Raw genomic sequence first — 22,121 nt, 5'->3', positions numbered from 1 at the left:
ACTGAACAGGATCCATAGCTTTCTTTCTTTCTTTCTTTCTTTCTTTCTTTCTTAAGTCAGGGACATTCCTATGCACCAGCAATTCTAGTAACTCACTGTAGTAGTATTCAGCACAACTGTTATAAATCAAGGGTAGAGAGACACTATTCTGCTAGTTCCAGTGTGTCTCCACCTCTTTTCTGAAAATGAGGACACGCAAAGCTAGTCAAACCCCGCCCCTTTTCCTGTAAAACCTGGTGGGATCAGCTTGACTGCATTTAAAAAAAAAAATCAGCTTCAAAGAAATTTTGCAACTGATTGGCAGATCAACCCGTTGCCCCCCAGGTGTGGCCAATGGAAACACTTTGCTGTAGGTGACTCGTGTGTTCACAGCCTAAGTTGAAGATCTAGCTTTTCTCAGTATAAAATTGCAGTTCATTTTGTCTGCATTATAGACATTTGCCTGAATTTCAGAGTGTTTTAAGTTGATAAGATTACCATTTTTTCTGCAGTATCATGCACTGACGTTGACAAGGCGCCTAATTCAAAAACCTTTCAGTAAACACGGAGAAGCTTAGGGGTCAGAAAATCTGAATATGCCTTATACCATTTTACAGGAAACCCAATTGACCCCAGCGCTTTCCAAGTCTTCATTTTATGAATGACATTAAGAATTTCTTTCATCTGTAATGGTTTTAACCCATCTGTAAAGGAAAGGATCTATACTACCTACAACTACCACTTTAGCAACTAGAGAAATGTTGTATATTGTCTCATCACTTACAATTTGACCCATAGCTCATGCTAAAGTAACTTTATGGGATAATCCAGATTTGAAGATAGAGGGGAGCCTCTTTTGTGGAAGAAATTGGTTGATTGTGGAATCTATACATCAGCTCATCTGATAGGCTCAGATGGAGAATTTTTGTCATTTTCTTCATTGTGGCTTAAATATCATTTACCAGTGAGCATTGAATGGCAATCTCTTCAATTACAACACCTGTTGGTGTCTATTTAGGGACAATCTGCTTTGAGTACTTCAGCATTTCCTAAATGGATGGAATGATTGGCTTTTCTCAGAAAGCTAACTCTACAACTGCAGTTTATAAATGCTTATTTGACTTTTTGTAAAATAAATGTTCAGGAACTTAAAGAGTTGTGGAATACGGAATTATAATATGCTAGACAACCTAAACAATGGAAAATTGTTTTAGAATCTATATGGAACATTTCTCTAGATTTGAGACAGATCCAGCAAAAATGGATGTTTCGGGTATATTAGACTGAACAATGTATAGGAAGGCACTAATAGATGCTGAAAAGTCCTCATTGAGACATAGGGTGTGGGCGTGTCCAGTGACGTATTCATTTTGGTCTGAAGTTGTTCTCCATTTCAGTTTTGCATTGGAAAAGTTACTGATATTTGCAGATATTCATATGCTGTTAAACTATAGTATGGAGATTAACAGCAGGACAACAAAAAAATTCTGCAAACCCATTTATCAAGAGACGTATACTCTCTTGGAAGGCTAAACACCCATCGTCCATTACACAATGGTCTGAGGACCTTACCACCCTTCTTACATTTGAACTTTTTAAAATATAAATGCCAATTTCATGTGGACACCTATTTGGACATCTGGAGAGCTTATATCAATTTATATGCTTTGTTTTAGATGGAAGTACTAATTGCTATTGTATTCTCAATGTGAGCTGACAGTGCTTATTATGGATTTTCATTCCTTTTAATGTTTTTCCTTGTTAAATTTGACACTTAAAAATGAATAAGATTGCCCTATTATGTTCACTATCTATGTTCAACATCTAACAGTAGATTACGATGAATATCTATCTCCATAGGGGCTTAAACGCTTTCAAATAAGTCAAAGCAGAGTGAACCTTCTGCATGTTCAACAGCTGCTGCCAAATTACCTTGTTCTTTGTAGCTACCCCATTGACCAGAAGGAATATATTTTCATTCATATCTGTGTGTGTTCTTACAGTGTCTAAATAATTATGGATAAGTATAGGAAGATACGACTAGTTTACCTTTTATCTATCTTCTATTTATTTATCTACCAATGACGGTTTGAAAATCTTCCTCTAACAAAAGTTAGAGGAACTAACTGATACACCTGCCTCGACCTGATATACCGGCCTCAACCAAGAAAAGCACCAATTGTGATATATGCTGACCACTTTCAAATGTCTAAGAATGCTGTCACATTGACCGCTATGATAACACTCAGTGGATTGTTGTGATAACGCTCAATGGAATGTCCTGGTTTCATTTTGAATTTTTTGAATTTTTCATTTCTACAGTCATCAATAAAACCGAGCACACTTTTTTTTCCTGGTTGACAATTGTGTCTGGACTTTTTTTTGTAATGAAGTCACCTATTACCATAATGTTTTGTGGCCTTATACATAATGAAGTATATGGCCAAGTTTCTGTACACTGATCATTTTCAGTAATTTTGAGTGGTGGAGCATGATCTGATTTGATTTTTCAGTAAAGCCACCATCTCTTTCTGCTACTGTAAGTATTTTTTCCCATCTATAGACAATGTACCTGTTTTGACAAAGTATGATTCTCTAGATTTGTGGTGAACCCAAAGATCTCCAAATAATTCACAAAAGTAATTGACAGTTACAGTACATCTTTAGTTTCCTGTTGTGAGTAAATTGTGTTTAGTTTTTCAAAACTAAATTAAACTATTGTTAGGTAAGTGTTTTGAAAAACTTAAGTTTCTCAGTTCCTTATATAATCTGCACTGCGAACCTTTTTTCAAATTTTGTGTACCGATAACAAATCCTTTCAGATGTAACCTTATTCAAAATTTTGCTGTGACTGATTCCAGAGATTTCAGAGATTCAAAGGACTCTTTGAAATATTATCTATTATGGGAAACAAAGGTTTGGGACATGATGATGATGACGACGATGACTTGTTAGTTGCTTGTTACACAAGTGACTTACAACATAATTAAAAACAGTAACATAAATATGTTATAATATTGGCACATTCATACAAAAACACATGCACTTCATTAAAAATATACAAAACACTCCCATCCCCCAAGCTTTGGCAGCACACTAACAGCAAAAGTATCACCATCAAGACAAATTCAATTATGCCTCCCTCCCCCTCTGTGTTGTCTCTTTTTTGTTTTGTAAACCATGTCTGATCGTTTTCTCTCAGAACAACTCTTGTCCTATTTCTTCTATCTATATTACACTGACTTTTAAAAAAAAGAACATTGTTTATTGTCTGAAGTCTCTCTGAGCTTTGCTGTGGTTCTTGTATTATTACTCCTCACCCCCTATCAATTTTTGAGGTAGTATTTTTTTACTCTTCTCTCAGTCTTTATTGCTGTGATGGCATTTTTACAAAGTAAAATTCCAGATGCTAAAAAAAAAAAATCTGAGTTAGCTTAAAAACATTTAATGTTGGTTCTAAAAAGATAGTGTACCAACTTATACTTTACACTTGTAGGATATTCTGCATTACAGTAGAGTCATTGTAACAGGCTATACTATAGCACAGTGGGGAGGAGAACCTGGCTGGTAGTCCAGAGTCTCTGAGTTCAAACCCCTGCTCGTGTCTCCTGGGTGACAAGGGCCAGCTAAAGATGACCCCCACAGTGAGTGGCTCAGGGTTTATGTGCCCTGCCACCTGTGCAGCCGTGGGGAAGCTGCATAGTCCCAAGGAGCCCAGTTGCCCCCCAGCTGGCAGTTGTGGCAGTGGCGTCACTAGCAGGAGTGCGGGGGGGTGCGGACCTCTGGCACGCGCCCTCCTAGGGGCATGGATGAGGTGGCTGGGCTTGAAAGAGCAGGGATTAGGGCAGCAGGTACTAACAGAAGTCGTGGGCTGGTGGTGGCAGCTGACATTTTGGTTTATATCTTTTGAACCAGACCACCTAGAAACTTAATTTTTTTAAAATGAAAGGTAGGAATCTGGAGATTAAAGTGACTCACCCAGAGACCCGGAGAGGACCCCCCCCCAAAAAAAACAGAGTCTCTGGGCAAAAACTGGAGACCTGACAACCCTAATACGAACACCTGTGGACAGATTCTCACAGATTTCCAGCTTAAGGAATCATTCTGGAAAGAAACAAAAGCAAAAACAAACAAGTAATTAGCTGGGTAGATGTGTGCAAATAAACACATATGTTCAGGAAGACTTACATCTGTGTAAGCCTGTACAGGATTGTAGCATACCTTTTTATTTCTTCCTCCCTCCCTCTCTTCTACAATGATCTGTCTGTCAGGCAGAATTATTCCCTCAGCCTTCAAAATACAGACAGGCCTTTGTCATTTGATTTTTCTCTTCTTTTTAACCAATCTATATTTACTGATGCTTTTAATAATGCTTTTATGGTTATTTTTTATGATTTTATTTTTATAGGTTATACTCTGCCTTGATATATTCTTATGAAAGTGTGGATTATAAATACATAAATAAACGATAATACAATAAAATTACTTCACAGCTGATTTACTGTTACCTGTCCCCAGCTGTTAGAACATAGACAGGAGAACTGCACTGGGCCTGCTTGACATGTGATAAGAAGATCCCACTGCTGTAATGGACTGGGCCACTGACATCTAATTACAAGCAGAGAAACAAACCACTGAGCAAATGTCAATGAGATTTAGCCTATTCGCTGGTTATTTGCACATCCCAGTTTTTCTAGGATTCCTTGTTCACTCTCTCTTCAACCTTGGCAAAAAAAAGTCTTGATTTTTACAATGGGAAATCTCTTGTGCCAGTAGAATTATTGTGGTGGTTTATTTAAAACACAAAGAAGGAAGCTGGCAAGTCAACAGGTGCAGTTTGCTGCCTCTCTTGCTATATATGTTACCTTCTGATTTCACCAGCTCCCTGTCAGAACACTGGGGAATCTATTGGAAATTATCAAATTAAACTAGTAATTGTGGACAAGTAGCATGTTGACCCAAATATAGACCACACTTTCTGTGGCCTATATTCAGGTCAAATAGGAACTAAGCAGGGGACAAAAACAGACGTGTCAAGTATCTGCATATTAAACTCCTAATTCTTTTATTATTACATATTTATGCCACCCTTTCTACTCACAGAAAGTCCTCAAGGTGGTTTTTCTCCCTGTTATTTTCACTCTCGGGAACTGGAACCCTGCTATCACTGTAACTACACTACACTGGCGCTCTCTTTTTAAGATGGAACATTCATTCTTTTCCAGCTGATTATGAAACCGCCTATGTACAGAAGACTCTTCTAGTTCTCTATCCATATGCATGGTCCTCCCCTCTTTAAGGTCATATTCTAGAACTGAAGGAATAGGTATCACATATAGAATCCATTTGGTGACTCCCTCTGCAGACACTGGAGTACTGCCAGCATTCTAACTTTATTCTGGCTTCAGAATGAACCTGACCGTGCACCAACTTTGCCACGACTTTCTGTTATAGGCTTTAATGGGGCAAGAAAACCTTTATAACTTTTGAACTGCAGCTTAGAAATTCAACAGACTGATAAGGATTGCCTTCCTCAGCAAGCCTGAATAAAGTATATCAGTAGTTTTAATTGAAAGTTGAAATAAATATGTTATTTGTTGAGGGAAAAGGGTAGGTGTCAATTTTCAGCTCATTTTTTATTCTATCAGTTTAAAATTTGGAATATTCATAGACCTCATCAAGTAGCCTTTTCTTGCCAGGTTTCATGTTAGCACAACAGTGTCATTTTTATAAGCAATAGAATTTAGAGGCTCACAACAGTGGAGATTTTTTTAAAAAGCTCACCTTAATGGAAGGGACATTCCAGTGCCCCTTTAATAACTGTGGAACACTAGATGACCTCAAAAGATGCTCAGTTATTGGCTCAAGACAGATGCTTGAAGTTTCTGCTGTGGCATCTTGATTTGTCTACAGAGAGAAAGATGGGGGTTGAGGAGAATGCTACAACTGCATCCAAAAGTTCTGGGAAAAGGTGGAGAGAACTTTTTTCTCCTCTTAATTGTAGAACTTGGGTTTGCCCCATAAAAGTGATTGCCAATAGATGAAGATAAAGTACTATTACAGATTTTTGTGGAATTCACTGCTCCATAATGTAGTGAAGCTCCCTGGTTAAACACCTGAAATGTATCTAATCTCTCTTAAACTATCTGTCAATGACTATTACTTCTTTCAATAGCTAAACACAACCTATGTGCCACCCTCATCATTAACGTCCTTTTGATGGGATGTATACCCTGCTTTTTAATTCTATTATTCTGCTTTCTAATATTCTATTTTATATATACATATATTCTTTTTCTGTTTTATATAGAGTGACATGCTTATTGCACTTTGTTGTTTTACTTGTTCGTTGTTACATTTACTAGAAATCAAAATAACAACTCTTGAAAAATAAATAAATAGCACGCCACTGATTACTATATATATATATATATCAAGATAAGGGGGCAGCTATTGACATCATTTCTTGCATGTGTGCTTCCTGGGGGTACTAGCTGACCACAGCTGAAAACAGAACGCTGGAGTAGAAGCACCCTCGGTCGGATCCACGAGGAGGACTGCTCTTCTAGTTATTGTTAAATGACATCTTCAATTTTGCTCCCTCCACCATTAGTTCCTCAGGGTACCCACAGAAGAACCTATGCGCACGGGGCGCAGACATGCTTCCAATCTACACATGAAAGCCATATTCATGTTCATAATGTCGACTATGTGTGCATGCTGGGTATGTGTAGGCAGTAGGGCTTATTTAATGCAGATTCCCATTCGTTCCAGGATCAGTCAGTGCATGGGACTCGCACACTGCCCGAGGAAGAGTCAGAGGAAGGCGCTGTTGTTGCTTCTGCGTAATCTCTCCTGCTAGCCCGGCTCGCTTTTCGGTGAAGCAAAAGTAGGGGCATCTCAAATAAAGCGAGCGAAGCCTCTCGCTGGCTAACTCATCCATGACATGACGCAGTGGTGTACGCACTATTATTTTTTTCTAGTACACATAGATGTTGAGTGACACATCTCATTATCTGGGTAGACAATTTCCAGGTTCACAGTAAAAGGCGTTTCTAAATCTTTCCTCCGGCGGAAGTCGTGACTTGGAAACAAAACATAGCAGGAAAAAGAGGAGTTCGACCTTTTTCTATTCGGGTTTTATATATTCTGAGCGTTGAAACATTTGTAAAATAGCCCTGTCAAGTGAAACATCAGTGCAATACCGTTCCTTATCCCCACCTTATGGTATATGTCTGTATGTGTCGGGTGCGTGCGTGTAGTGACTTAAAACTTTATTTAAAGTCGCTATCATGCTTCCACTTCTACAATGCACAGTATCTGACAGAGCAGACACAACTAAATAAAATAATTAAAATAAATAATAATAAAAGGAAAAAACAGATAATTTGATAAAATATATTATCTGTTTACCTTCTCCCAAATGCCCCCTCAAAGAACTGGAAGGCATGTAGTTACGTGGCCAAACCCCCGACTGTAGGGAAGGTAACTAAAAAGGCACTGTTCCTCTTGGCCATCTGCTGACATAGCAAAAGGGAGGAGACCTGAAAAAAGACTCCAGATGTTGAAAGCGGTGTACAGAAAAAAACGCTTAGGGGAGAAGGCAGACGTTAAGGTCCCAAGCCATGGGCTCCTACTGGGAGGAACAGCGGGATATATACCAATAGTCACATCACACTTCCAGGCAGAGTTCGAAGGGCAGCCTCACATACAGTAGTCTAGCACTGAGATTACTGTACTAGTGTAGGAATGAGACCATTATGTATTTTCCAGCCAAAAATCCCTACAGAAAACACCCCATCACGTTGCAGCAAACAATCTTCATAAATCTGTTTTTATGCAGCTATGAGCTAGAAGGAGCACGCGCTGGAAAGCGTTCTTTGCTGTCACCGTTTGTCTTGGAAGTGGACATGCTGACGTCTAGCCAAGTATAGCAAAGTTCTGCTTTTCCAGGAGAGGTTTCACTTCCGCTTCAAAGGTGGAGGAAAAAAATTCTACAGAAGCCAGTAAAAGACTTTTATCTGTGGTCTAATTATTAAGTCTACAGTCCGTAAAGTCGCCATAGATCGATGAAGGATGGAAAGCCCCGCCTCTCCCCTTCCGACGTGACGGCTTCCTTTGCTCCCGTCAGAGGCTGGAGCCCTCATTTTCCTCTGTCGTAGCGCTCTCTAGCCTTATATCTGCAGGAAGGGAAAACGCGTAACTCGTCGTAGGCTGTGCGCGGGACGAACACGGCTGAAGCCTCCGCCGTGCCTGCAGTCGAGGCCTGCGCCTGGAGTGTCTGGCGCCTCCCTTCCGTGCCCGGGAGTGAGGCTGCTGCCTTCGCCGTGCTTCCCGACGGCGCTCTCCATGGGCTCCGCTCGGCTTCCAAGGATCGCAGTCAGCCTCTTCTTTCCTACTACTTTCAGGTATGTTAAGGTGGAAGACGAATTTTTGTGTATACTGTGACGTAGAAAGTGTTGGGTGAGTGCCTGTTTCCGGTAATTTTAGAATGAAGGAGCCCGCTGCTCTCGCTGTGTCTTTTCTAGGGGCCTTTACCACCCTTCAGTGAAGGCCATTAATCGACTTAGGTTGCAACAACGGGCTATGTTGCCCTCCACCTAGACAGGTTGGACTATCTTCAGACATTTGGCAGATGCAAATGAAAGCTTGATTTCACTGTACTCTCTAAATCCAATTGATGTAAATTGGTTTTCAATAATAATAACGAAAATAGAAAAACCCTCATTTCCTTTGTATCTGTCTTTGGGATCTTCTTGTCAAAATCTGTTATTTTAGAGTTTATTTAATAATTAATCGTACTAACAGGTTTTGGTTTTCACTTCAGAAATGGACCAAAAGCTGGCACAGCTGGTGGAGGATCTTACAACTTCAGGAGAACTACAGCTGAATCCCATTAAGATTAAAGAGCTAAAGAAGATTTGCAAGTATGATGCTTGCCTGTTTTCACATGATCTTACTATAAAGCAGCAACCGCATTGTAGTAACATAATGTAAATGCTTTTGAAAAACAAACTTGAGTTTGCTTCCAAGGTTCACATTTCTTTATATTAGGGTCATGCTGGTCATTAACCGTAACAATAAAGATTATTTTTATATATATATTTGGGATCATGTGCAATCCTATGAGTTATTTATTCAGGAGGAAATCTCACTGTATTCATTGGTGCTTACTCCCAGGTAAGGATTCCAGCCTGAGAAGTAAAGGACTTTTAATTGGGGGAGGTTTTGCAGCTGGAGTAACAATTAAGATGAGTTAGTTTAATTTTCATGCTGTATTGTATTAGTCTTTTTAAAATGCCTCATAGTTGATGGTATTTATTTTTTTGCTTATATGCTGGTTACTTTTCTAAAGGTCTTCAGATGAGCACATTAGTCATGTTTATCGCCTGCTGATTGCACAGCTAAATCAAGAGCATGCTGAGATACGTCTCTCAGCATTTCAAGTTGTGGATGAACTCTTCACCCGGTCCCATCAGTTTAGGACTTTAATCATTTCAAACTTCCAAGAATTATTGGAGCTCACAGTGGAAACAGACTATGATCGGCCTCTTCCCCCGCCAACTGAAGTAGCACAAAAACTAAAAAAAGCTGCTATTAAATCTGTACAAGAGTGGCATGAGAAATATGGAGAGGCCTACAAGAAACTTTCACTAGGATTCCATTTCTTAAAACAGAATAAGAAGGTACATGAATATTCACTTTCATGATTTAATGCTAAGTGACTTTATACAAGTAAAGGTGATTACTTCTGAAATTTCCTTGCAAGCAGACATAAATGTATTAAACTTGAACAAAAAAAATATAGTTCTGTATAAGTAAATAGCTAGACAAAAATATCGATTTTATATTGGGTTAAGCTACTGTTGTGCATAGACTGACTGGTAGTACTGAAATACTCCTTGGTTAGCTTAATATAGCCAATGTTGAGAGATTTATTTTCTGCATCAGATGGTATCTTTACTGAAAGATTGTGTCTTTTTTAATAATTGCTTTGAAACAAAAAAGGTAAGTATTATTGAACAAGAGTGGCTAAGAAAATCTGGATATCTTCCCATGCACACTTACAGCTATTTGTATTAGCAGCACCTTGTGTATATTTAATTTTCCTTGACGGCTTGAATCCATTTGTGCTACTTCTAGAAAGCAGTTGCTGTGAGATCTGCTCTAGGCTCTCTTCAAAAAGAGACTCTCTAGAAATATCAGGAAGCATTCTTTTGTGCAGTCTGTTACCTTCAGATGTTGACCACCAAAGGAAATTTGACTGATATGTACAATGTGTTCTGAGCCAGAACAACAAAATCAAATATATTCTACAATTCTTTTTTAGGTGGATTTTCAAGATATAAGTGCCAGAACTCTAGCAGAAAGGAAGAGGGATGAAGAAAAACAAAAACGATTGGATAATATTTACAAAGATAAAGCTAAAACAGCTGAGAGGGAAATGGCAGGTGAGTGAGGTTTAGGGCCTTGATAGGTGGTGCATTAGTCCCAATTTCATTTTAAGATATCAGTTGAACTATCTGCTCCAATACTAGTAATTCTTATTAATACAAACATGTATCTGCTAGGGGGGCTCTGTTCCCTCACTCCACTTGCCAGGAACCTCCACTCCCCTCGCCAAAACGTTTGCCTCGCCTGTTCTCCACTGCTACCACTTCCCCAGACAAACGTTGATGCTGCTGTCCATCCAGGCTGCTGCTACTGCTGCACCCCACCATCGTCTCCCTGGAAAAACACCGCCACCCCACAGTGCACCTAGGCTGCACGCTGGCCAGCCACACCTACGCATGCCCTTATCTGCTTTCTGAGGTGGGCAGTGCGAATGGCATGCAGGTCTGTAAGGTGAGGAAGTGTTCACTGTACCATTCACCATGCCACCTGTCTGTGCTGCTGTGAACTGCAGCGTGACACATTTTTATTTAGATACAGTACTATTATTATAAAAGAGCTTCATAGGCAAAAAGTAGGCAGACTCCTACTCCAAAGAAGCTTATAATCTAAAATGGGCAAAGGAGGAAGAGAAGAGAGAAGGGAGAGAAAGGCAATGCTGCTGATAGAAGAATCTGGGCAAAACCAGATACAGAAGTTTTGGAAGCTTCAAAAGCAAATGCCATGATATCAGAAATATTTCTGGGCATAATTCCAAGAGTTAAGCCTCATTCCATCTTCCTTTGGTAATAAAAGCATCAAAAATTTCCAAGTGTGAATGGGTCTTGATTCCTTCCACTCATCAGGGAACCATACTAGCAGTACCTTTTAACCAGACAGCTCCTCTATTCCTGGTAGCCTCCTTGGCTCCCGACAGGGTTATCTCTCACAGGGTAAGGTGTTGTGTTAACTTCATGGTGGGTCACATTGAAATAGGCTTTGCCCTTTGAGGACATCAGTAAGTCCTGCTACCCTTCACTTTTTTAACAAAGAAAAGGCACCGAAAACTGGCTTCCTCCATGATTTGGAACATTGTGTCCACGAAACCAGATGATAGGTTTGCACTCTAATGTTATACAAAAATTAATTGGCAGTCTCTGTAGTGGTGGGAAACTTTTTTGTAGGAGGCAAATTTGTTTTAGTGTGTATGTTATTTCTGTATTGTTTATGGCAGCATTTTAAAACTACTACCACTTGACAGATATGTCGCAAGAAATACAAGCTGCGCTGACTGCGATGGAGAATTGTTTTCGGCTTCTGATGCCAGATCCTTTCAACTTCATGGCAAATGACACTGAAGCAGTCAATTGGAATGCAGCTGATGTGGACATAGCTGTTTCCTGCTCATCTGTGGAGGGGGCAGATCAACAGCCACAATTTCTTGATGATAACGAGCAACCTTGTTGCAGCAAGGACCTTCCTTCCATCTCTCTGGTTCCAAAAGCCGGTAGCAGAGACTTGAATAGGGAAACGGAGGAGAGTATAGGCATAGAAGATTGTTTAGAGTCTGAATTAACCCATGTTGGTGCCAGTGGAGATGATGATTATGCATCCTTTGTTCGGAGTCATGGTCTTGGCTCTCATAAATACAGTCTCAGTCTTGAAGTATTCCCAGGTATTTGGATTCCGTTTCATGCAATCATTGATGATATATTACTTTTAGTTGCAGGTTATATGATTTTCACTAACCAACTAATGGGTGTTCAGAATTATGTCATCAGTATGTTGCAAGTTCTCAGCTGGAAAATGTGTTTTTTCAGGTAGGGATTTGTAGCTTGGAAAAAGACTGGAAATTACTGATTTAAGATGAAGAGCTATTGAGATTTAGGCCTCACTTCATACCTTTGTTCAGTATCTTCCATCTAGTTATTCATTTAACTCCTGTGGTTGCAGCTGCTGAATGGCTAAACCAGATTTGGGGGGCAGAGATTGCATGAAGGAATATCCTAATTCTTAATACATTTTAGACCAACCTACTTAATAGGTGGATGGTATATACTGTACCAAAACATTTTGTCAAAAATCTGACATATATTTGTTGTGTATTTTTTTCTGATAGATGTGAAACTTCAGGAGAATGAAGACAATACAGCTATAATAAATAATGTTACAGATGCCTATAAGCTTATCAGAAATAAATTCATGCCCTCTGTACAATCTTGGATTCAGGTGAGGAAAACTTTTCAGATAAGAAAAAAATTCTATCCATTCTGTATTTTGGTTGCTGTCTGTGTGCTAAAATGTTGATATGTTCATTTGGTACTTTAGATTCCCTGGGCTCTGCACCAACTTCAGGGTGCTGCACTAACTTTGGGCACAATATTTTGTGAACTTGGAGCAAACTTCTATTGATTTAATACTGAGTTGAGTTCGGTATTTGAGGGGAATATCTCTTCTGACTTCAACCAAATCTTTTGTATTCTCATGCTTTAAAAACCTTTGCAAATTAGTATTCAGAAAGTTACCTAGGGAGCAAAGTGAAGGGAAGATCTTGTGCTTGTTTAATGGCGCTATCAGCACTGCAGTTTCATAGACAACTACAGTGATACAGTTGGAGGTAGAAAATGGGCCTTTCTTTTTATCCTTGATTCTAGGTTTCTAACCTGATCCAACAGGATAGTTTGTAGCCAGTTATTCTTTTGGATTAGGAAAAATAGGCACTGGTGGTAGAGAGACACAGAGATACTTGGCACCCATCTCTGTTGCATTGTAATTGAACAGAATAGACTGTGGGTTGTTTCCAAAGTGCTTGTAACGTGGGTAGTTTTAGGTAATTCATCCCTTTCTTAGAAATATTAATTCCAGAATAATTTTGCTATGGAAATCACCATGGGAGGGCAGAAATATCACTGTAGTAACCATGGACTGGGGCAGATTTGGCTGGTGGTTGAACCATGAGTCTTCATTATCAACAGACAAATCTCTTCTCCCACACCCTCCACTTCATTTGCCATCTAGTCTGATGAAGAGTTCTTAAGAACTCAAAAGCTTTCACCCTGTTTTGTGATATTTTGATTGGCCTAATAAAGGCATTTCCCTAAGGGTTTTGGAAATTTTCAGATGGATGAACACAGCTACCTTTTACTTTTTATCAACCAGCTGTGTCTGTTTTGAAACTATTGGGGGAACAGGTATTGCTTCAGTAATAGTATCCATACAATAATTCTAATCTTTTGAAATTCTACTCTGAATTTAAACTCAACATGGTAGCTATTTGCTCTTGTACCTACAGTGGTAGTAATCTTACATAGCTCCATTGATGGATTTGTGAATACAGTCTAATCCTAACCCTAACCCTTTCAGCTTTCTAAACACTGAGCTAAGTGGGCCAAACTCACTTGATCTCTGCTTAATACATTGGTTCTCCATTTTTTTTGGCAATAATTCTAGTTGTTCTCTAACACTCTTCAAAGTTTGAATTTCCCTATCAATATATGTCACCAAACATGGGCTGAGTATTTCAAATTGAACTCATCTGTGCTTATGCATGGTAATTGGTAAATGGAAATGGACTGCCTTCAAGTCGATCTGACCTATGGCGACCCTGTGAATAGGGTTTTCATGGTAAGCGGTATTCAGAGGGGGTTTACCATTGCCTCCCTCTGAGGCTGAGAGGCAGTAACTGGCCCAAGCTAACCCAATGAGCTTCATGGCTGTGTGGTGATTCGAACCCTGGTCTCCCAGATCGTAGTCCAGCACCTTAACCACTATATCATTAATTCTACTAGAAATGTTTCACTTAAAATACATTCACTAATTATTTTGTTGTTGCACTCTCATTATATTTGTACATGGTGGTCTTGGGGAATATTGACTGATGGCAAGATTATCTTCCTAGTTTTGTCCCAGCCAGTAACAAAGTTGACACTGCCAGCTCCTTGATGCAATCTTCTCCAGGCAGACTATCATTGTTTCTCATTTCTGACCAAGAGTTCACTATGTAACGGCCTTGCCCATTGACATGCAATGTTCTATAAGGTCAGCAGTACAGGGCCTTGGCTATCCTTTATTCTGAATCCTGGTGCACTTTTCCATTAGCAACAGATAACTGGTGTCAATTGTTTCTAAACAATACAGTGCCTTGCAAAGGTAATCAGACCCCTGACCAATGCTCTCATATTACTGAATTACAAATGGTACATTGTAATTTCGTTGTGTATGATATTTTATTTTGAAACACTGAAACTCAAAATCAATCATTGCAATGTGACATTGGTTTTATGTTGGGAAATGTTTGTAAGAAACATAAAAAACTGACATGTTGCTTGAATAAATATTCAACCCCTGTGCTGTGGAAGCTACCAGTTTACACAGATGAAAGAAATTGGAGTTTGCCAGAAAGCATGAGAATGCTCCAGCTGTGATGTGGGAAAAGGTTTTGTGGTCAGATGAGACCAAGATAGAGCTTTCTAGCCAAAACTCAAAGTGCTATGTGTGGTGCAAACCTAATACTGCCCATGCCTCAAGACACACCATCCCTACAGTGAAATATGGTGGTGGCAGCATCATGCTGCGAGGATGCTTCTCATCAGCAGGTACTGGACATCTTGTTAAAATTGGAATGGATGGAGCAAAACAGAGAAATACTACGGCGCGGGACCTCGATATCTGTTGGAACGCCTCTCCCGCTATGAACCGGCTCGTACACTACGGTCTGCTACGAAGGCCCTCCTCTGGGTTCCGACTCATAGGGAGGCCCGGAGGGTGGTGACAAGATCAAGGGCCTTCTCAGTGGTGGCCCCCGAACTGTGGAATAGTCTCCTTGAGGAGGTCCGCCTGGCGCCGACACTGTCATCCTTTTGGTGCCAGGTTAAAACCTTCCTTTATTCCCAGGCATTTTAATTTTAATTTTTGTTAATGTACTGTAATGTCTGAAACTTGATTCTGAGCCTTTGCTGTTTTAGACTGTGATATTTGATTTTAGACTGTGATGTTTTTTTTTTGTACCATATTGTATTTTATTGTATCTATGTTCACCGCCCAGAGAGCTATTGCTAGTCGGGCGGTATATAAGTTTTAAAAATAAATAAATAAATAAGAGAACCTGCTTCAGTCCACTAAAAACTGAAGCTTGGGAGGAAATTCACTTTTCAGAAGGTCAGTGATTCCAAGTACAAGGCCAAAGCAACGTTGGAGTGGCTCAAGAACAAAATGATGAATGTCCTACAGTGGCCCAATCAAAGTCCCTCTCACTGCATGCAAAGCTGGTACATACCTACCCCAAAAGACTTAAAGCTGTTTTTTCAGCGAAAGGTGGCTCTACCAATATTAATGTGTGTGGACTGAATACTTATGCAAGCAATGTTTTGATTTTTTTTGTTTTTTACAAACATTTCCCAACATAAAACCAATGTCACCTTATAATAATTGATTTTGAGTTTCAGTGTTTCAAAATAAAATATCATACACAATGAAATTACAATGTACCATTTGTAATTCAGTAATATGAAAGCATTGGTCAGGGGTCTGATTACTTTTACAAGGCACTGTATGCAGTTCTTTTTGGTATAAGAGAATCAAATATCTGCACAGAACAAACCAGGCTCTTCAGCAGAGGCAGCTGTCTGTCTGTCTCTCTCTCTTTTTTGTTTGCACATGTGCGAAGAAGACCATTCTGGTTACGGTGATAGACTGCATTGGGCTCTCCTGTCAGGTGTCCATTGAGGAGCCCATGGGAGTAAATAGCCTGCTGATTCTGAGCATAGGTTTTTTGTTGGCTTTATCTAGGGGCTCTCCTTTAAAGGTATCCATGTAGCTGTTGTCTGGGAAACAATCTTTCTGGTTATAAAAGTAGCTCCTGATTTTGATCCATGGGTAAAATTCCCACTTGCTGAACACAGAAGAAACTTAATAGCTAATATTTCTCTCTCTCTCTCTCTCTCTCTCCTTCTCTCCTCAAAAAAACAAGCTATCTTCCAGTGTGTGCGCGATATATGCCTCTAGTAGGATTTAAGATCTAGGACCAGGATTCAAAGAACCGTGAAACTAGTTCCTTGAAGCTGCAGGAGATTTTAGATCTATTTTTCTTGAACAGCTATGTTAGTGCCATCTATGGCAAACTACTTTTGAAGCGGAGGAGCTTCAACAGTAATTTTATTTTTTTAGTTCAGGCATTTATATCCCACACTTCAAAAAACCTTCACAGGGTTGCTATAGTACAACACAAGTGTCTGATGTTCAAAGAAAAAAAAAGTGATCTACTGAGTCTGCTGTAAGCTTCTTAGGTATAAAAATTTACTGAGAAATTTTAACTGAAGGAAAACCATTGTACAGTTGATAATTTCTACCTGCAAGTCATAGACAATGGGTAGGAGAGAATTTTGTGCGCTAACGGCACAGTCCTATATGTATTTACTCAGAAGTGAGTTCAGTGGAGTTATTTCCTAATACATGACTAAGATTTGCAGCTGGAAGCTTATGCATCATTTACTTATGAGATATATCTGCTTATTAACCCATCTATTGCTGCTTTTTACTATTTGGAAATAAAGCTGGTTGCTTTGAGTATAGATGAACTGGTAGTTGCTAAGTATTACAACTTTGTATTTTTCCTGTGGCGTGCCAAATGTGTATGTCTTGACATGCATGTGAATGAAGTAAGTTAATTTTGTAATTTTAAATTTATAGTTGTTCACAAGGGCCGGAATAAATGATGATCGTCTAAGACAAGCTATTGATCTTAAAAATAAATTGGAGACTGCTACAGAGAAATGTAAGGAAATGAACATTGACTTTAAAGACAGGAAAAGGAAAATGGTGAGTTGAGATCAATATTGCTGATATAGGATATTTGGGGAATACATGACGTGAATACAAAAAATAATATCACAGCATTTTCTCAATATGACATATACTAGTCTTAATTTATATATACTTTGGTTATATGGAGGCCTCTAGAAATCAGGTTCTTGCTTTATCTTGACCTATTTATAACTTGACTCAGAATCACTGTGCAATAAAGGGAGGGATATAAATTTAACATATAAATCATACTAATTCTCTTCAAACTTCTCACAAAACAAACTGGATTCCTTTGAACCGGCTTTGTAGTTTGAGCTTCATTGTTCGCCATATCTTTAAAATAGTAGAACTTATTATTTCCTCCTCTCATTTTGCATAAGGTTTAGCATTGATGAAGCATTTATGCACACTAGTTATACTATAATACAGTTTTTAAGTCAATAAATATGGAACAAGATAGTGGCTGGTATAGGGTGAGAGATTCTTGTGGGAAAACCAAGAGTGGACTCATCTTGTTATCAGATTGGTTTTTTTTCGGGTGAGTAACTTTACCTGTCACCTAAAGCCCCTATGTTGTATACTGTAATGAAGATGTACATTCAGTTGAGCTTCGATTAAAATTGAAAGATTGTTGCACACTAGTCTTCCATGTCTACCATATCTATGGAGAAAGGCGTGGAATCACTTCTGACACAAGCAGATTAGGCTGGTTATAGACAAGGAGAGTCTATTTACATATATAGGGGGTTAGGCCAGCAACTGCAGTCCCACTTCCCTGTCCACCTGTATGTTATGTATGGAGAGCTACTGTGTGAACATACCAAGTGCTGAGTTCCCACTGACATAGCCCTGGATTGAGAAAGAAGTTACAACCTACCTCCCACCCCCACCCCCAAAATGGTCAGACATTGAGTCTCCAGCACAATGGAATTTGGCTGAGGAATCCAAGAACACCTCTTTACATGCAGGATGATACTACTTGCTTATAGAGCAAAAATGTGGTACTTGTTCAGTGGCAGATACAAACTACAGAATGAAGGTGTGCAGTTAATTTTCACTGACCATTGACTATGCTGTCTGGAGCCACCCCTGTTTCAAAGTCTACTTTTTCACTGTAGGATATTAGGTGGATGAATTTTAATGGACTAAATAAACCTCCGTATTTCACACTTCAGTTGAGGTTCTGATTATTTCATGCTGCAGCTGATAGTTAAGGCAAATGTCCTGCTAACAGAGGCCTTAGTTGGCAGTTAAATTTTCTTAACGCGCTTCAGATTTGCACTTAATCTAGCTGTACATTTTAGAACTGATAGTTTGTGTCCACGGTGATAGAAATGCTGGGAAGAATGGCACTAGTTTCGGAGAGAAACATACTACAACTTTGTTAGTAGAACATAAGAAAAACCCATGGGCAAAGTAAGAACAAAAAACCCAGTAATGCAAAAATCAGACTTACTCTAGTTTTGCTAGTTAATTGGGGCGGTGGTGCCAACTCTGCTCCTATTTTATAATCAAAGGGGTAGATACATCCCGAGGAGGTGGCTGTGGGTTGTGTCTACAGTTTTGTTTTTCTTGTAGCTGTCATCTTTTCACCACAGCCACCTGAGTTTCTCTTGATAATTATTCTGTGCCAGTTACCTTTTTTGGAGACAGATTTGTTTCTTGAGCACCTGGCTTTTCCTCTGTAACAGTTTCCTCCCCCCCCCCCCCGCCTTGCATTAGTGTTGGGGAAGCCACAGCCCTTAACAAGCAAGTGTCCAGTTGAGTCTGCTCTAGAATTGTCCTGAGCATGCCCACGGTGCGCTGCCCCACTTAGAAGTGAGGCCACAGATTGACCACAGAAATATGTTTGGATTGTCAGACAAGAGCACGGTTATCAAACATTCTCATAACTTGACAATAGTGAAATTGAACAAGACTTTCCGTTCTTGTTTCCCAGTATTTTGAAGTCCTTCTGAAAGATGCAACTGATTGTACCATATTAATTGAGATTCCTCAGGCTTAGTTCAGATGAAACCCATGGCTTGCACTAACCATTGCTCAGTGCTCAGACTTCCAAATAACCAGCTTCTAAATAATCAGGCAAATTAGTTTTTGGCTGTTCACCTGCTTTCGTTTTTCCATATGTTCAGCACTCCTCTCTCTAGGTCCAGTGGCCTTGGCAGTTGAAGTGATGCCCATAATTATAGGTTGTAAATTCAGACACTGTGCTGAGCCATGGTTAAGTTTTCTTAACCATTATTTGTTGAGATGTCTGAATTAAGCATTAACTGTCATTTTAAATTGGCAATGCATGTGGCAGTATTTAGTTGTTAGGCTCTTTACCTGGTCCTTGGACTAAAGCATAATAAGAAATGTGATACTTTAGGTCCTACAAAGGCTGATGCAGGGCAGGCCAACACAGGGTTCCAGTCTTTTATATCGGTAAATATGACTGGCACAGTACTTGAATTCAGATACTGAGAGCAGAGCTGGCTCCAGGCATGACTGGGCTCTTGGGCACAAGCCTGCCCAGTCCTGCAGCGCTGTAGTCCAACACCCCTTCCTATACAGGTGGCATGGGGCTAATAAGCCTGCCTGTGTGCCCCATCTGCCTCTTGTGTCATGTGAATGACATGCGAATGTAGTGCACATGCCTGCCATCAACCAAGATGGCGGCAGGGGCATCAGCATCTTAGGAAAGCCCCTGCCACCATCTTGGGTGATGGTGGGCATGCTTGCACATCACACATGGCATTCACATTGACAGGAGAGGTAGGTGGGGCATGCGTGTGGGCTTATTGAAACTTGTGCTGTCTGTATTGGGAGGGCTGGGAGCTCCCTTTTCGTGATCTGTATCAGGGTCAGGTTGCAGGACTCGACACTGCTGTGGATCAAGGAACAGGAGCGCCACTCTCCCACTCTAAGGAGGGTTTCTTCAGAGGCCTCTCTGAACTGCAGGGGTTCTTGGCCAGGATCCAGTCTGGCCACCCTCGAGCGCCAACCTGACTGACAGCTACACCTTCAAAGAAATTTTGAATTAGACTTGAATACTTTTTTCCTCTGAAACGACATTGTGCTCTTTTTAAATGGGGACTGGCATTTTTATTTTTATTTTGCTTCTAGGGCTTTGGTTCAAAGCATACTTAACTTGGTAGTAGGTCCTGCTAAAATCAGTACAATTCTGATCTGAATATTTTTAGATTAAAGATATAAACTATACAAATTATTTCAGGTGGCCAGTAGGGGAGTGCACCCAGCATCCTGGGCGCTTCTGCCCCCATGATTTAAGGAAAGGTGGGATATAAATCAAATAATAAATAAATAAATAAATGCGTCTGTGAGGTGAACATAGAAGTTTCCTTCTAGATCTCTTTTTCAATGTTTATACAGAAAAAGCACTCATTTCTAGAGGGTACCTTAAATTAGTTGCTCTTGACTAAAGCTTTTCTTTGTATGGTGTAAATCTATTCCAAAGATTTTCCTAAGACTAAAGTGTTAAGCACAAGTATCTCATGGCTACCTAGTGTAATTGGCTCTACATTTCTGTATATTTATGCTTACCTGTATTCTAATTGACTTACAGTGCTAAAAACACAAAAGAAATTTGCTTTTGCAGTTCAGACTGAAAGTACCAGTGTTTCTCCCCTTGCTTTACTGTTGTGAAGGATATGATAATAGTAATCCTGTTATCAAAATCTGTGTTGGGAAGCACTGATAATCCATTGATTCTGTAATTATGAACTGAACAATAGTTTGCAACTACGGGGAAGTATAACAAGTTGTTACATGGCGTTGACCTGGTTCACACACAAAACATGTTTTAACATTAACTGTCGTTTATTAAACCATGGCTGGGTGTTATTTGTGAACTGGTTTAACCATGGATTGTTTACTCTCAAATGAATCGTGATCTGAAACCATGGTTGGTTGTTGGTTTATGAACCTTGGTTTGCTTTAACTATGACTTGGTGTTTTGTGTTAAACCACACCCTTGCTTAACTGTTGTCTGCTTGACCTCTTGATCTGGACACTTGTTAAATTACCAAGGAAAGAGCAGCTGGAAAACAAAACAAACGTTGGAGAAACAAGCCACGTTTTGTTTGATCGTTGATTGGATAGCTAATGGTTAACATGATTTATTAATAAACTATGACTTAAACAAGCCACAACTAAGCTATATTCTATTGCATTTTTGAAATAGATTCCATTCAGCTGTTAAATAAAGATAAACCTAAACTGTCAGCCTCTAGCCCTGTAGCTTTACAAAACTGGGGCAGGCTCTGCCTTTCAGATTTTGCTCCAGGTAAATCTGAACAATAAAATTAAGGCAAGAATTTTAACTTGTTCCCTGAAGGTGGGGCATTAAAAAACAGGGACCATAGTTCACTGGCAGTACTCATATTTTACATGCAGAGGGTCCGAGGTTGATTCCTGGCATCTCTAATTAAAAAGGATCAAGTAACAGGTGATGTAAAATACCTCTTCCTGAGACCCTGGACAGGCACTGCTAGTTAGGATAGACAGTACTAAGCTAGATGGATACTTAGTCTGACCTGGTATAAGGCAGTTTCCTGTGTTATACTTAACATGCATTTTACTGTACTATAATATGCTTTCTGAAAACATGTGTCACTTTATCAGTTCACAACCCTTCCTGTATAAACTATGCAGTCACTTCTATTAAGTGGAGTACTCATTAGCACATTTCATCAAGTACAAATTTCAATTATTATTCATATTTAAAGCATTTCACTTGGTAATGCAAGATCTGTAAACAAATGCATAAATAGGGTATATTCTACCTCTGTGTCTACTCACCCATGTAGTAGGAACATCAGAAATCGCTTTACAGTAGTGCTGAGGAAGAGAAAAACCACGCCCTTTGGGTTGCATAGAAACGGGAGATTCTTTTATGGATACACTCAGACCTCAGATCCTTTCAGCTCCCCATCCACCTGATGGCACAACAGTAGATATACTTGTATATA

At 39.6% G+C, this 22,121-nt stretch overlaps 1 protein-coding gene across 2 annotated transcripts in view; it reads left to right on the top strand.

The window, feature by feature from the left end:
- Positions 1–8,057: 8,057 nt before the first annotated feature.
- UVSSA (UV stimulated scaffold protein A) overlaps positions 8,058–22,121 on the top strand; it is an 84,953-nt gene continuing 70,889 nt past the window's right edge. Inside the window, exons 1-7 of one of the 2 annotated variants that reach the window (XM_061629831.1) lie at positions 8,058–8,387; positions 8,807–8,906; positions 9,335–9,665; positions 10,310–10,430; positions 11,612–12,025; positions 12,470–12,579; positions 17,038–17,166. In XM_061629831.1, the coding sequence (XP_061485815.1) occupies positions 8,809–8,906; positions 9,335–9,665; positions 10,310–10,430; positions 11,612–12,025; positions 12,470–12,579; positions 17,038–17,166 (1,203 nt within the window). In that variant the 5' untranslated portion in view covers positions 8,058–8,387; positions 8,807–8,808. The remainder of the gene's footprint in view (positions 8,388–8,806; positions 8,907–9,334; positions 9,666–10,309; positions 10,431–11,611; positions 12,026–12,469; positions 12,580–17,037; positions 17,167–22,121) is intronic. The other variant, XM_061629830.1, reaches the window with a different exon arrangement.

Source organism: Rhineura floridana, chromosome 5 (genome assembly GCF_030035675.1).
Source record: "Rhineura floridana isolate rRhiFlo1 chromosome 5, rRhiFlo1.hap2, whole genome shotgun sequence".
Taxonomy (NCBI): domain Eukaryota; kingdom Metazoa; phylum Chordata; class Lepidosauria; order Squamata; family Rhineuridae; genus Rhineura; species Rhineura floridana.
The sequence above is the reverse complement of the archived record's forward strand: the minus strand, read 5'-3'. Positions and strand labels throughout refer to the sequence as shown.